Source organism: Aquarana catesbeiana, linkage group LG13 (genome assembly GCF_042186555.1).
Source record: "Aquarana catesbeiana isolate 2022-GZ linkage group LG13, ASM4218655v1, whole genome shotgun sequence".
NCBI lineage: Eukaryota > Metazoa > Chordata > Amphibia > Anura > Ranidae > Aquarana > Aquarana catesbeiana.
The window spans coordinates 90,102,865-90,117,122 of NC_133336.1; the positions used below are offsets into that span (position 1 = coordinate 90,102,865).

General features: G+C 41.6%; 1 protein-coding gene across 1 annotated transcript in view; it reads right to left on the reverse strand.

The window, feature by feature from the left end:
- Positions 1 to 14,258, reverse strand: part of TTC6 (tetratricopeptide repeat domain 6) — a 305,088-nt gene that overhangs the window by 236,790 nt on the left and 54,040 nt on the right. Inside the window, exon 6 of the mRNA XM_073610036.1 lies at positions 11,126 to 11,308. Coding sequence (XP_073466137.1) covers positions 11,126 to 11,308 — 183 coding nt within the window. The remainder of the gene's footprint in view (positions 1 to 11,125; positions 11,309 to 14,258) is intronic.

Consider the following 14,258-nt stretch of genomic DNA (forward strand, 5'->3'; position numbering starts at 1 on the left):
CACCCCCACAGCATGATGCTGCCACCACCATGCTTCGCTGTTGGGACTGTATTGGACAGATGATCAGCAGTGCCTGGTTTTCTCCACACATACCGCTTAGAATTAAGGCCAAAAAGTTCTATCTTGGTCTCATCAGACCAAAGAATCTTATTTCTCACCATCTTGGAGTCCTTCAGGTGTTTTTTTTAGCAAACTCCATGCGGGCTTTCATGTGTCTTGCACTGAGGAGAGGCTTCCGTCAGGCCACTCTGCCATAAAGCCCCAACTGGTGGAGGGCTGCAGTGATGGTTGACTTTCTACAACTTTCTCCTATCTCCTGACTGCATCTCTGGAGCTCAGCCACAGTGATCTTTGGGTTCTTCTTTAACTCTCTCACCAAGGCTCTTCTCCCCCGATAGCTCAGTTTGGCCGGACGGCCAGCTCTAGGAAGGGTTCTGGTCGTCCCAAACATCTTCCATTTAAGGATTATGGAGGCCACTGTGCTCTTAGGAACCTTAAGTGCAGCAGAAATGTTTTTGTAACCTTGGCCAGATCTGTGCCTTGCCACAATTCTGTCTCTGAGCTCTTCAGGCAGTTCCCTTTGACCTCATGATTCTCATGCACTGTGAGCTGTAAGGTCTTATATAGACAGGTGTGTGGCTTTCCTAATCAAGTCCGATCTGTATAATCAAACACAGCTGGACTCAAATGAAGGTGTAGAACCATCTCAAGGATGATCAGAAGAAATGGACAGCACCTGAGTTAAATATATGAGTGTCACAGCAAAGGGTCTGAATACTTAGGACCATGTGATATTTCAGTTTTTCTTTTTTAATAAATCTGCAAAAATGTCAACAATTCTGTGTTTTTCTGTCAATATGGGGTGCTGTGTGTGCATTAATGAGGAAAAAAAAAGAACCTACATGATTTTAGCAAATGGCTGCAATATAACAAAGAGTGAACAATTTAAGGGGGTCTGAATACTTTCCGTCCCCACTGTATATATGAAAAGTGTTGTGTAAATTGACAGTGCTATACAAGTACCTGTAATTAAAAAATAAATAAATAAAACACCAGGAAGTTGTGAAGTTTTCTATGGCACACAGCAGGGGATAAGGTAAAGCCTTATGCCCCGTACACACGGTCGGATTTTCCGATGGAAAATGTCCGATCGGAGCGTGTTGTCGGAAATTCCGACCGTGTGTGGGCTCCATCGGACATTTTCCATCGGATTTTCCGACACACAAAATCCGTTGTCGGAAATTCCGATCGTGTGTACACAAATCCGACGGACAAAGTGCCACGCATGCTCAGAATAAATAAAGAGATGAAAGCTATTGGCCACTGCCCCGTTTATAGTCCCGACGTACGTGTTTTACGTCAGCGCGTTCAGAACGATCGGATTTTCTAGGATTTTGTTGTCGGAATGTCCGAACAAAGTCCGACCGTGTGTACGCCCTATTACTCTGAAAAATCAAAAAAAGCTTTTATTTTTTTTGCAACTGAGGTACATTATTGGTATTATGGTACATAGGGGAGCTGGATTTTAGAAACAAAAAAGGTGAACTAAGTCTTTAGGGTATATTTTTCAAAATAATGTTGTATGTTGGACTACATAATATATTAATAAAAGACACATAAAAACCCACTCTTTGTAAACTGAATCTAGCATAAAGCTGGCCATACACAGTGAGATCATTTTTACTTTAGTGTGCAGGCTGAATGAAAAAAAAAATACCTCCATCCACACTATACAGTGCAGTGGACGAATCTCCTGGACCTATTGTACTTTGACAAATAGCACTAGTGGCTGTCAGAATATCCAAACAGCGACAACATCTGATTTGATGCACACGTTCACTGTTCGACCTGTCTGGCTCCTTTGATCTTTCAGTTGAAGGATGTGGGCCTGGAGGGTGATGTCAGGGTCACCCACAGAGTGAATTTCAGCTAGTTCATTAGGTATCGAATGAAATTCACATAGTGTATGGCCTACTAAATTGATAGTCAAATCCTTCCAGCGATTTATGGGTGCAGAAAGCATTCTATTAAGGGGTCATTTAAACCTGGCTTGTTAAGGATCACAGCTGAGAGCTTTGTAACTGGAAACCATTGTTTTAATAGTTTGGATAACATCCAGAGATAAGCAGACCAGTATCAGCCACTTGGATTGCTGTATTTGGACAGAGATAGTAATAAAACCTGGGAGGTTAAGGATCACTGAAGACTGTCATTTAAAACCATTGTTCTATTGGTTTGCACTGTGGACATAGACAGTATGACTGATAGCCGGGCACAAGTGTAATTAAAGCCTGTCATCTGAAAGGTCTTCACCCAGGACACTCTGATGTCATACAGGTAACACAGACTCAGCACCAGAGGTATTAGCGGAGAAAGATTATTTTAGGCCTGTTCTTCTAGTGATTTAAGTGATTTATCAATGCATGTGCCTCTCCTCCACTCAAGGAGATAGTCAGATCAAGATCTGGAAAAGAAGATAGTGCCACATGAAGGAGGCAAAAAAGCATGTCTTTTACAACCACCTAATCTGCCTGGCACCATACAGATAAGATTGTTACCCAATGCAGCAAATCTCATGCCTATGTGTGCTCATTGCTCAGAAACACTGACACGTACACTACCATCATATGAGAATTCACATCTGTGTGTAATGTAAGTAATTCCAGGATTCTCTATCACTGCAAGGAAACAACTGACTATGAGTTGGAATGTCCATCTCAGCTGACAGACTTCTTTTTGAGGTCCAACAGCTTGAGGGGTATCTGCTGGGGTAACCCAAGGGCATTATGATCATAGCCAATTCTTATATAATCAGCAGAACTGAACAACAATCATCTTATCAGTGAAAAAAAATCAATGTGTCAGCACTGGGAAGGAGACTCGCCCTGCAAGTGGGGGTACCTTTCGCCATGCATGTGCTTACCAATGCCCAGGATCGGACAGGGACTGCGTTCATGTGGAAGTTTAACATTAACTTGTTCCCGACCACGCTATAGCTAAAAGATGGCTATAGCGCAGCTCTCCAGTTCTGGGAGGACATTCATGGATGTCCTCCTATGTGCGTGCCTCCTATGCACTCCCTGGGGCTTACATCAGGCTCGCTCTGTGACTGCTGTGTCCTTTGGACACAGCTGATCACAGACAATGGTAAAGGGCCAATCACAACAGCCCTTTACCATATATCCAATCACAGCAGGTCACATGTAAACAGACTTGCCGTTTATCGGCTTTCATTTTCTCACACGCTGTCTCTGTGTGAGGAAAGGAGAGTCGATAACAAGCAAATCTGACAGGGCATAGTAAGTACATTTTTTACACTGATCATCAGTGCAGACCCATCAATGCAGGTTATCAGTGCCTCCCCATCAGTGTAGCTCATCAGTGACCATCAGTGCGCATCAATGCCACCTCATCAGTGCAGCCCCATCAGTGCTCATCTGTGCAGCCTCATCAGTGCAGCCTCATCAGTGCACATCAGTGAAGAAGAAAAATTACTTATTTGCACCTAGTGTGGACCTCATGCATGCACTTGTTAACTCCTTTACTGTCATACTATGTGACCAGGTCATGGATCTCTGTAACGCAGGATTTGTTCTGGTTACTACTGGAAACCGACCACTGGGGAAGGAGCCGGAACGTTTACCCCCTTACTACCAGAGGATCCGTCACCTATACCAGGTACCATGCTTCTTAACTAGCTGCACTGTACCTTGGTTACCCAATGCAACTTCATAACTCCTTTTGCCTGTCTTGCCAAGTAAACCTGTGGTAGTGGCTTTTGTTCATACACCGTATGTGCTTTACTGACCCAAGTTATTTTGCTACATCTGAAACCAACATGCACCCTTTTAAATAGCTTCAGACCAGGCTTAGAACAGCTGATGCAACTCTACTAAGAAGTCTCTGGCATTACAGTTCAACATGAACAACGTTCATCACCTAACCCTAGCTACGACTATTTTAGTTTTCCAAGTGTTGGCTGGTCTCCGGATTCCCTTCCGATGGACTGCATGGTTCAGCAGTCCTCCTCCACAGTAGGCACAGAATGTCCTGCTTAGTGCAGTCCGAACAAAGGGACCTCAAACCCAGCCTTCCCCCATATTTATATCACCGGTGGGTATGCTGGATCCAAAAAAACCCGGGAACAGCAGAACACACATTACCACACACACACACCCCACAGTCTGGGCCAGACACTAACTAAACCAACACGTCTGTAGGCAACCTGCCTACATATGTATTAGAGACTGCTTAATGAGAAGTACAATGACAACTTTCTGCTGTATCCACAGATATTATGGCTAAAGGGATGTACATGGGTTTACATACACTTTAACCAAAAAATGAACAACTCCCATGATATAGCACAATCTTTTCCAAGATTCCCTCCAGCCTGAGGTGGTGTTGTGGGTGCATGAAAGCAGCCTGCCTATTATTTTATTCATTAGTGGTTGCTATTCTATTTAAAAAAAACATGGTAAATGCCCCACCTACCCTCCCTTCTGCATCCAAAAAACATGGCAAAAACTGTTAATTGGTATCATTCTGTAATGTTATTAGTTCCTTATTTAAAACAATGGAAATAATATAAAGCTGGTCTTGGTAACTCCACTTTTATTGAGAAATAAACATTCCCCTCTGGGTGATCTATGTACAGTACATCCGGAAAGTATTCACAGCGTTTCACTTTTTCCACATTTTGTTATGTTACAGCCTTATTCCAAAATTGATTAAATTCATTATTTTCCTCAAAATTCAACAAACAATACCCCATAATGACAACATCAAAGAAGTTTGTTTGAAATCTTTGCAAATTTATTAATAAAAAAAAAAACAAAACAAAAAAAAATCACATGTACATACAGTGGGGACGGAAAGTATTCAGACCCCCTTAAAATTTTCACTCTTTGTTATATTGCAGCCATTTGCTAAAATCATTTAAGTTCATTTTTTTCCTCATTAATGTACACACAGCACCCCATATTGACAGAAAAACAGAGAATTGTTGACATTTTTGCAGATTTATTAAAAAAGAAAAACTGAAATATCACATGGTCCTAAGTATTCAGACCCTTTGCTGTGACACTCATATATTTAACTCAGGTGCTGTCCATTTCTTCTGATCATTCTTGTGATGGTTCTACACCTTCATTTGAGTCCAGCTGTATTTGATTATACTGATTGGATTTGATTAGGAAAGCCACACACCTGTCTATATAAGACCTTACAGCTCACAGTGCATGTCAGAGCAAATGAGAATCATGAGGTCAAAAGGGAACTGGCTGAAGAACTCAGAGACAGAATTGTGGCAAGGCACAGATCTGGCCAAGGTTACAAAAACATTTCTGCTGCACTTAAGGTTCCTAAGAGCACAGTGGCCTCCATAATCCTTAAATGGAAGACGTTTGGGGCAACCAGAACCCTTCCTAGAGCTGGCCGTCCGGCTAAACTGAGCTATCGGGGGAGAAGAGCCTTGGTGAGAGAGTTAAAGAAGAACCCAAAGATCACTGTGGCTGAGCTCCAGAGATGCAGTCGGGAGATGGGAGAAAGTTGTAGAAAGTCAACCATCACTGCAGCCCTCCACCAGTCGGGGATTTATGGCAGAGTGGCCCGATGGAAGCCTCTCCTCAGTGCAAGACACATGAAAGCCTGCATGGAGTTTGCTAAAAAACACTCGAAGGACTCCTAGATGGTGAGAAATAAGATTCTTTGGTCTGATGAGACCAAGATAGAACTTTTTGTCTTTAATTCTAAGCGGTATGTGTGGAGAAAACCAGGCACTGCTGATCACCTGTCCAATACAGTCCCAACAGTGAAGCATGGTGGTGGTAGCATCATGCTGTGGGGGTGTTTTTCAGCTGCAGGGACAGGACGACTGGTTGCAATCGAGGGAAAGATGAATGCGGCCAAGTACAGGGAAACCCCGCGAAAACCTTCTCCAGAGTGCTCAGGACCTCAGACTGGGCCGAAGGTTTACCTTCCAACAAGACAATGACCCTAAGCACGCAGCTAAATCAATGAAGGAGTGGCTTCACAACAACTCTGTGACTGTTCTTGAATGGCCCAGCCAGAGCCCTGACTTAAACCCAATTGAGCATCTCTGGAGAGACCTAAAAATGGCTGTCCACCAATGTTTACCATCCAACCTGACAGAACTGGAGAGGATCTGCAAGGAGGAATGGCACAGGATCCCCAAATCCAGGTGTGAAAAACTTGTTGCATCTTTCCCAAAAAGACTCATGGCTGTATTATATCAAAAGGGTGCTTCTACTAAATACTGAGCAATGGGTCTGAATACTTAGGACCATGTGATATTTCCGTTTTTCTTTTTTAATAAATCTGCAAAAATGTCAACAATTCTTTGTTGTTCTGTCAATATGGGGTGCTGTGTGTACATTAATGAGGAAAAAAATGAACTTAAATGATTTTAGCAAATGGCTGCAATAGAACAAAGAGTGAAAAATTTAAGGGGGTCTGAATACTTCCTCCCCACTGTAAGTATTCATAGCCTTTGCTCAATACTTTTGTTGAAGCACCTTTGGCACCAATTACAGCCTCAAGTCTTTTTAAGTATGATGTTACAAGCTTGGCATACCTATTTTTTGGCAGTTTCTCCCATTCTTCTTTGCAGGACCTCTCAAGCCCCATCAGGTTGGATGGGGAGCATCGGTGCACAGCCATTTTCATCTCTCTCTAGAGATGTTCAGTCTGGTTCAAGTCTGGGCTCTGGCTGGGCCACTCAAGGACATTCACAGAGTTGTCCCGTAGCCACTCCTTTGTTATTTTGGCTGTGTGATAAGAGTCGTTGTCTTGATGAAAGATGAACCTTCCCTCTAGTCGAGGTCCAGAGCGCTCTGGAGCAGGTTTTCATCAAGGATGTCTCTGTACATTGCTGCATTCATTTTTCCCTCGAGCCTGACTAGTCTCCCAGTTTCTGCCGCTGAAAAACATCCCCACAGCATGATGCTGCCACCAACATGCTTCACTGTAATAGTGATACTGGCCAGGTGATGAGCGGTGCCTGGTTTCCTCCAGACATGATGCTTGCCATTCAGGCCAAAGAGTTCAATCTTTGTTTCATCAAATCAGAGAATTTTGTTTTTCATGGTCTGAAAGTCCTTTAGGTGCCTTTTGGCCAACTCCAGGTGAACTTTCATGTGCCTTTTACTGAAGAGTGGCTTCCGTCTGGCCACATTAGCATAGAGGCCTGATTGGTGGAGTGCTGCAGAGATGGTTGTTCTTCTGGAAGGTTCTTCTCCCTCTACAGGGAAACGCTAGAGCTCTGTCAGAGTGACCATCGGGTTTTTGGTAACCTCCCCGACTAAGGCCCTTCTCCCCCAATCGCTCAGTTTGGCCGGACGGCCTGCTCTAGGAAGAGTCCTGGTGCTTCCAAACCGCTTCCATTTACAGATGATGGAAGCCACTGTGCTCATTGGGACCTTCAATGCTGCAGAATTTTTTTCTAAACCATTCCTCAGATCTGTGCCTCAATACAACCTTGTCTCGGAGGTCTACAGACAATTCCTTAGACTTCATGGCTTGGTTTGTGCTCTGACATGCAAAATACATTTGCAAAGATTTCAAACAAACTTCTTTCACATTGTAAAACTTGTCATTATGGGGTAGAATTTTGAGGAAAATAACTACTTGAATCCATTTTTGAAAAAGGCTGTAACAAAACAAAATGTGGAAAAAGCGAAGTGCTGTGAATACTTTCCGGAAGCACTGTACATTACAATTTATTTTTATTTTAACAAACCTTGTTGCAGATTCCTACCATTTGTTATTCTGAAGAAATCCATGTATGTTTGTCTGTGTTCATGTGGAAAGTGAATCTAATGGGAGTGGTTTCATGATTATAAATCAGCTGCTGCACCTGCAGGGCTCGAATGAGGAAAATTGCAGGGTCTGCATCCCTTTAGATGTGATTTCCTATTGGGATTTCCTATTGGGAGTATCTCACCAAAAATGACATTTTTTTTGCAGGGGATGCCGGAAATCTGACTTGTATCTTAGTGGAGACTTCTTGGAAAATCAGTGAGCCAATCACACAAGCAGGAAATAATGTTTCTGGTGGGCGTTCTGTACACATTCTGTGTATAAAACACCTCTAGGTAGCCATATTGCATTGCATTTTACAGAAAATTACAGAGCTGCAAATTAAAAAGGAAAGGTAATTTTTAATAACATTCAATTACAATATGACTTGAGTCGCAATTGTATATGATTTATTTATTTTGTTTTATTTGCTATTTTTTTTCCCACGAAAGTGGAGTTACCCTTTAATGTTAGGATTTGAGCAGATTGCTATAGAAAGCTGGAGAGCGCAGAGCATGTAGCACTGAGTAGCAGGTGAGTGAAGAGGCATTCCTAATCCTCACCAATTTGTTATGGAGGGATCCTAGCTGGACATAATGGCTGGTGAAAGTAAACACTCATCACTCACTGGAACAAGGACATGTGTGGGCCAGCCAGCTAAAGACTGATGGCAGTTCTTCACACACTGGGACCTGAGCGTCCCCTGCACACGCTCTCTGTAAGGGGCTCTTTGTCTGTCAGGGAAGGGCTGTCATGGATAAGTGATTTCTTAAGAGAGACCACAGGAGAGATAAGGATTGTTAACCAATTACACCTGTCTTCAGCACTGTCTGCTAATCTCTTCAGGGGTCTTTGTGAGGTCTGTGAGTTGATCTTGCAGTGAGGTCAACCTGTACCATAATTGCAAGGCTCATACTAGATACTGTAAGGTTTAACTAAAGATTACCTTTGCTGAAATATGTAGGCTAGGCTGCCATTGCTGACCTGCTTCTAAAAAAATTCTAGTGGCCCGACTGGAACGCTGATCCAATGACTTCAACAGTCTCTGAGTTACTAACCTGGAACAAGTATGCAGTGAAAAGTGTGAATTCCGGACTCCTGATCTGCATACTTGTTCTGGTGTGGCAACCCAGCAAGTATGAATTGCTATGACAGCCAGGCAATCAGTATTTTCAAATGGTCCACAATGGTTCTAATACTGTTTAATCCCATACACAAAGGCTTCCTCTAACAATCAATAATGTACACAACAAATCAACAACAATTTCTAGCACTGGATGAAAAAAAATCAACATTGCACAGTGGAAACCATATTTCTGACCATGAAATCCTCCTCCACCCTAAAAGTGTTACTAAACCCAGGACCCTGCATTCACTATATCTGGTCTCCCACAGAACACAGAACAAGGAAATGCAATTATTTTAGTAAATATAAACTGCTAAATACCTTCTTTCATCAGCAGTATATAGCAGTCTTGTGGCTTCTATCAGTGTCTGGTTAAAGTTTGTAGAAGGAGTTTTCATATTTGCACTGGCTGTCCTATCAGGATGCAGGATCCCTGACCCTCTATCTGGACAGTGCTGATTGGCCCTGTGCTGATCACATGCACTCTCCCAAGAAAAAAAAAGAAATACACACCAAACTGAGCATGTGCAGCCTGACTCCAAAGGCTCTGTCTTATCCGGACATGTTTTGGAGTCAGTGGAATAAGGGGAATCTGTGCATACAGGATCAAACAGTCTTTTTACACAATCCAGAGGATTAGCCCCTTAGGTTCCACAGTGAGTATAACAACCATGCTTTACTGCATATACAGACCGATTTTACTGTTTTGAGGTTTAGTAACACTTTAAACCCCTTTCCAGGCCCACAAACACTCTTTTCAGTTTCTACACTGACTGCAGAATGCACAAATTCAGTACATATTCACTTTGCCCTCAGTATACAGTCACTTCATGCTGACACCCGGCTCATCAGCAGATGCTGAGAGTAAGAACGGGTGTCAGGACAAAGGACTACCTTACTGTGTAGAAGTTACCATTATGCCAAGAGCTCTGAGGGCCCATATTAACTAAAGCCTTACTTTAAATAGTGGTATGAATAGCAGTTAAAAGTGTGCAGGCTGTCCAGTTCAGAACCAGACTCGGCTTTTATTGTAGGCACTCTGCAAATGTTTCAAAAGAAGCATAGAGGGTAAAATGTCTGCTTGTATGTGGCTGGGATTACATGTATAGGCCAGATTATATATACTAAATTACACATAATTATAAATCAATGCAGAACTATTACATGTTTTCAAACCTATCCCCCACTATTGCCATTTATGTGGTTACATAGTAAAAAAGAAAACAGAAGGAAAAAAAAAAAGAAGAAAACAAAAGAAGAAGAAAAGAGGAAAAAAGAAGAACTCACTTAAATTCACTTACTATTGACTGACTCGCTACCTCTGCTGGAAGTATGTTCCAAGCAGTATTGATTTCTATGCAGAAGTGAGCCTGATTTTGCACTTTCCAGCTTTAGTAAATAAACCCCATTGTGTATTTAAAAGTGGGGTATGCCTGTATTTATAGGACCCCATTAGCCTCTCTGTTGTAAAAAGCTGGTTGTTTACAGACATCAGTATTTGAAGCTAAAATGATCCCACAGAAGTGGATGACTCATCACATTGACGCCTCGCTGTCACCCTCCATCATCAGACAGCTTAGTCCAATTCAGGAGCCTCTTTAGCTAACCTACAGTGCTCCAGGAATCCTTTGCCATGTATTAAATGTTAATTTGTGAAACAAAAAGTTGTGTAAACATAATGGAAAATAAAAACTTTACAACATAGACAAATACAATCAGGCTTAATGTAAACGGGACGTTTTACAACCTCCTCTGAACGATTTAACTTGACAGATAGTAAATGACGTTTAAAACCGTCCATTTTGCTGCATTTACATGCCGCATTTAGCCGCATTTGCATTTAGAAGTGTTTTTTTTGTTAAGTAGTCAAAAATTAAAAACGTCTGTAAACGAAATGCGGCTAAATGCGAGTTACTGCGTTTACACGCGTTTACAAGCTGTTACAGGCGTTCGGCATTTCAAATGCCTCTGAACATCCACCCTGAATGCATTTTTTTGCTTTCCAAAAAAATGCTTCCAAACTCAACTGCCTATAAATGACTATAAATGACCCTGTGCACATGTACTGATAAGATAACAGAGGAGAGTTCAGGGGCAGCTGAAGAAAAAAACAAAAACGCCTAACTGTTCCTAAACGTCCGTTTACCAGCAGCAGTGTACATGAAACCTAAAAGACATTACCGCATTCTGTCTTTGGAATCATCTGGGAAGGAGTTATCTTTTTCTCCTAAGACCTCAACATCAGACCAATGGCCTCTTCTGTTCACCGTGTGCTGCACTCGTGATGCCAGCTGCAGGGTGCTTGGTAAGACATGGCTGGGGGACACTGTGCAGAGATGATGGATTGTTTGATGAGCAGCAGATCTGGAAAAGAGAAATACATTTTTTTTTAAGTATGAGTTGAGAGAACAGAATTTATTTTAAATCCAAATACACAAAAACCATGTCATTATTGATCACTTTATCAGGTCCAATCTATACTGTGGAGGGCAAGTGTTAATATTTTAGCTAAGCAACAGAATATGCTTCTTTAGAAGGCATTTTCCTACATTCTGTTTGATGGATTAAAAAGGTCATCATGTGCAAAATTGGTTAGCACCACTACCACTGCAACTGTATTAAAAGGGAATGCATAGTAGTTTTTTTATATTCTCGTATACAATATATTTCATTATTATGGGCAGGGCTAAAATAAAACAATTTAAAATATTTTTCTTAGATTTCCAGAATTGTGTATGTCAGTCAGGTAAATATAAAATATTGTGTATTAATATATTGTATTTTCAAATGCAAGCATGTGGAGCTCTAGGCTCCTTTTTCTCCTTACCTCCTGTTGTGAAAAGCCTATTTTTTACAATGCTCAATAGCTCAAGCTGGAATTTTTTTACACACAAGTAGAATGTAATAGTTGCACATGCTCCAATCACTACAGGATGCTACAACTGTACATGCTACGTATCTAGTTCACTTCATAAAGAACTATTTTTCCATATGTACAATAACTGCCAGCTCTAGTGATTAATTGCAAGCAAATTTAGCAGCTACTAAAAATCTCCTGTAAAGCATAATAAGGTGACTCACCACAACTGGTTATAAAGGAACTGAACTCTGGAAGCTCTGACTCAAAAAAAAAAAAAATCAGAATGAGGGCAAAGGACAGCTGATCTTCCCCATTACTGGCATAGATGATTTGTTACACACAATGCCTCTTTGTGGAAGTGGCCATTTTAGTAGATGGAGCGTTTTGCTTCTAATGTCAGAGCCTCCAGTTAGGGGAATAGTGAGTGGAAGAGTAGGGACATCAACAAAACTCTATCCCAATTGCAACCAGAGGCAGCAGTACCCTAGATCTCACACTATAGATATATAGCCATGAGGCTTTAGGCACAGGAATATTCAGACACTGATACATACCAAGAAATGCAGTGCCGTTTTTTAGGAGAAATTTAAATGCATTTTAAAAAATGTTAAATACATTTTTCAAGGTATTGCTTAACCACTTGCTGCCAAATCACATATATGTATTTGACTTCAAGTGGTTATACCAGGATGATGCCTGCAGCTACAGGCATCATCCCAGAATTGTTTTTTTCAGGAGGCCAGCGGCTTTTACAGGCAGCGGGAAGGATCACCCCACCCCCTCCCGCTGGTGCCCCTCCAGGCTTTACTGTCCCACTGGTGAGCCTGTAATGAAGTTGGCAGTTCCACCAGCTTACCATAGAGCTTGTCAAGCACCCCGATTTCAAATTATGAAGCGCCCCCATCCTCCCATGCTCATGCATAACAGTGAACGCACAGTGAATGCACACATTGGTCCTGAATGCGTAAACAGCAATCAAACCACACATGTAAGGTATTGCCGCAAACGTCAGAGAGAGAGCAATATCTCTACCACCTGACCTCCTCTGTAACTCTAAACTGGTAACCTGTAAAGGCTTTTAAAGTGTTGCCTATGGAGATTTTTAATTACCATCCCATAAGCATGCGCAATTTTAAAGTGTGACATGTTAAGTATCTATTAACTCGGCGTAACATCATCTTTTTTAGTGTACCAAAAAATTGGGTTTTATATTCTGTTTGTATATATTAAATTTTATGAAAGTGTATTTTTTCCAAAAAATTTGCATTTGAAAAGTAGCATAATACTGCGCAAATACTATGTGGCATAAAAATTTGCAAATTCAACATTTTATTCTCTAGGGCTTCTGCTAAAAAATGCATATATAATGTTTTTTTACTTGTATTAATGTACAGGATTTATATAGCCTCAACAGTTTGTGTGGAGCTTAACAATATAAAAGTGAAACAGTACAGTTATAATACAATAAAACACAAGAGGGTTAAGAGGGCCCTGCTCATAACAGTTTATAATCTAAGAGCGGGGGCAAGCGATACAAAAGGTAATAACTGTGGGGGATGAGCTGATGGAAGTGACAAAAGGTTAGTTGGAGGCGTGATAGACTTCCCTGAAGAGATGAATTTTCAGGGATCGCCTAAAGGCAGCCAGAGTAGGAGATAGCCGGACAGATTGAGATAGAGTTCCAGCAGATGGGGGAGGCTCTAGAGAAGTCCTGGAGACGAGCATGGGAGGAGGAGACAAGGGAGCTTGAGAGCCGGAGGTCTTGAGAGGAGCGGAGAGGACAGTAAACAAAAAGTGTCAGAAAAGAGCTGGTCTTCAAGTGGTTAAGGACATTTACCATTTCTATATGTTTCCTATGACATAGTGCATCTTCACTTTTAAGATTCAGGTCCACTTTAAATCTCTCAGTAGCAAGATATTAAAATTGCCCATTTTTGAAGAAAATAAAAAAGCCTTTTTCTTATGTAGTTGTTAGAAGAGCAACTGCTCATTTAGACAACAATCTGACATTTTGCAGGCAATAAAGGTAATGGCTGGGACCTCTGAACTGACCAATAAAAGCCAAGCCTGCCATAAAAAACAAACAATTTTAAAGCTGAATAGTGAGTAGAATTTACGGAGCCTGAAGCATTCCACTAATGTCTAGTTCTTTTCCCTCTAGTAGAAACCATGAAGCTGACCCCAGTTGGGTTGTCACCCTGTCACCTTCATCCTTTCTTTTAATGACAAGGCAGGAGAGTCTACGTTTGGCAAAGTCTGCCTGACAGATGCACCGGGAACTTTCCTCATTGGTAAACATTCCCAGAAGTCTATCAACAGAAAAAAAGTTGTTTTTGGTATGTTGCAGGTAAAAAGGTGCATGTTTTTACAGCCTCACGTCTCCTCGTTCCAGCTATTTATCATTCTTTATGTGTGGAGACAGAGGAGTGCTGTAGCTCTGTGTGTGGCCGATCT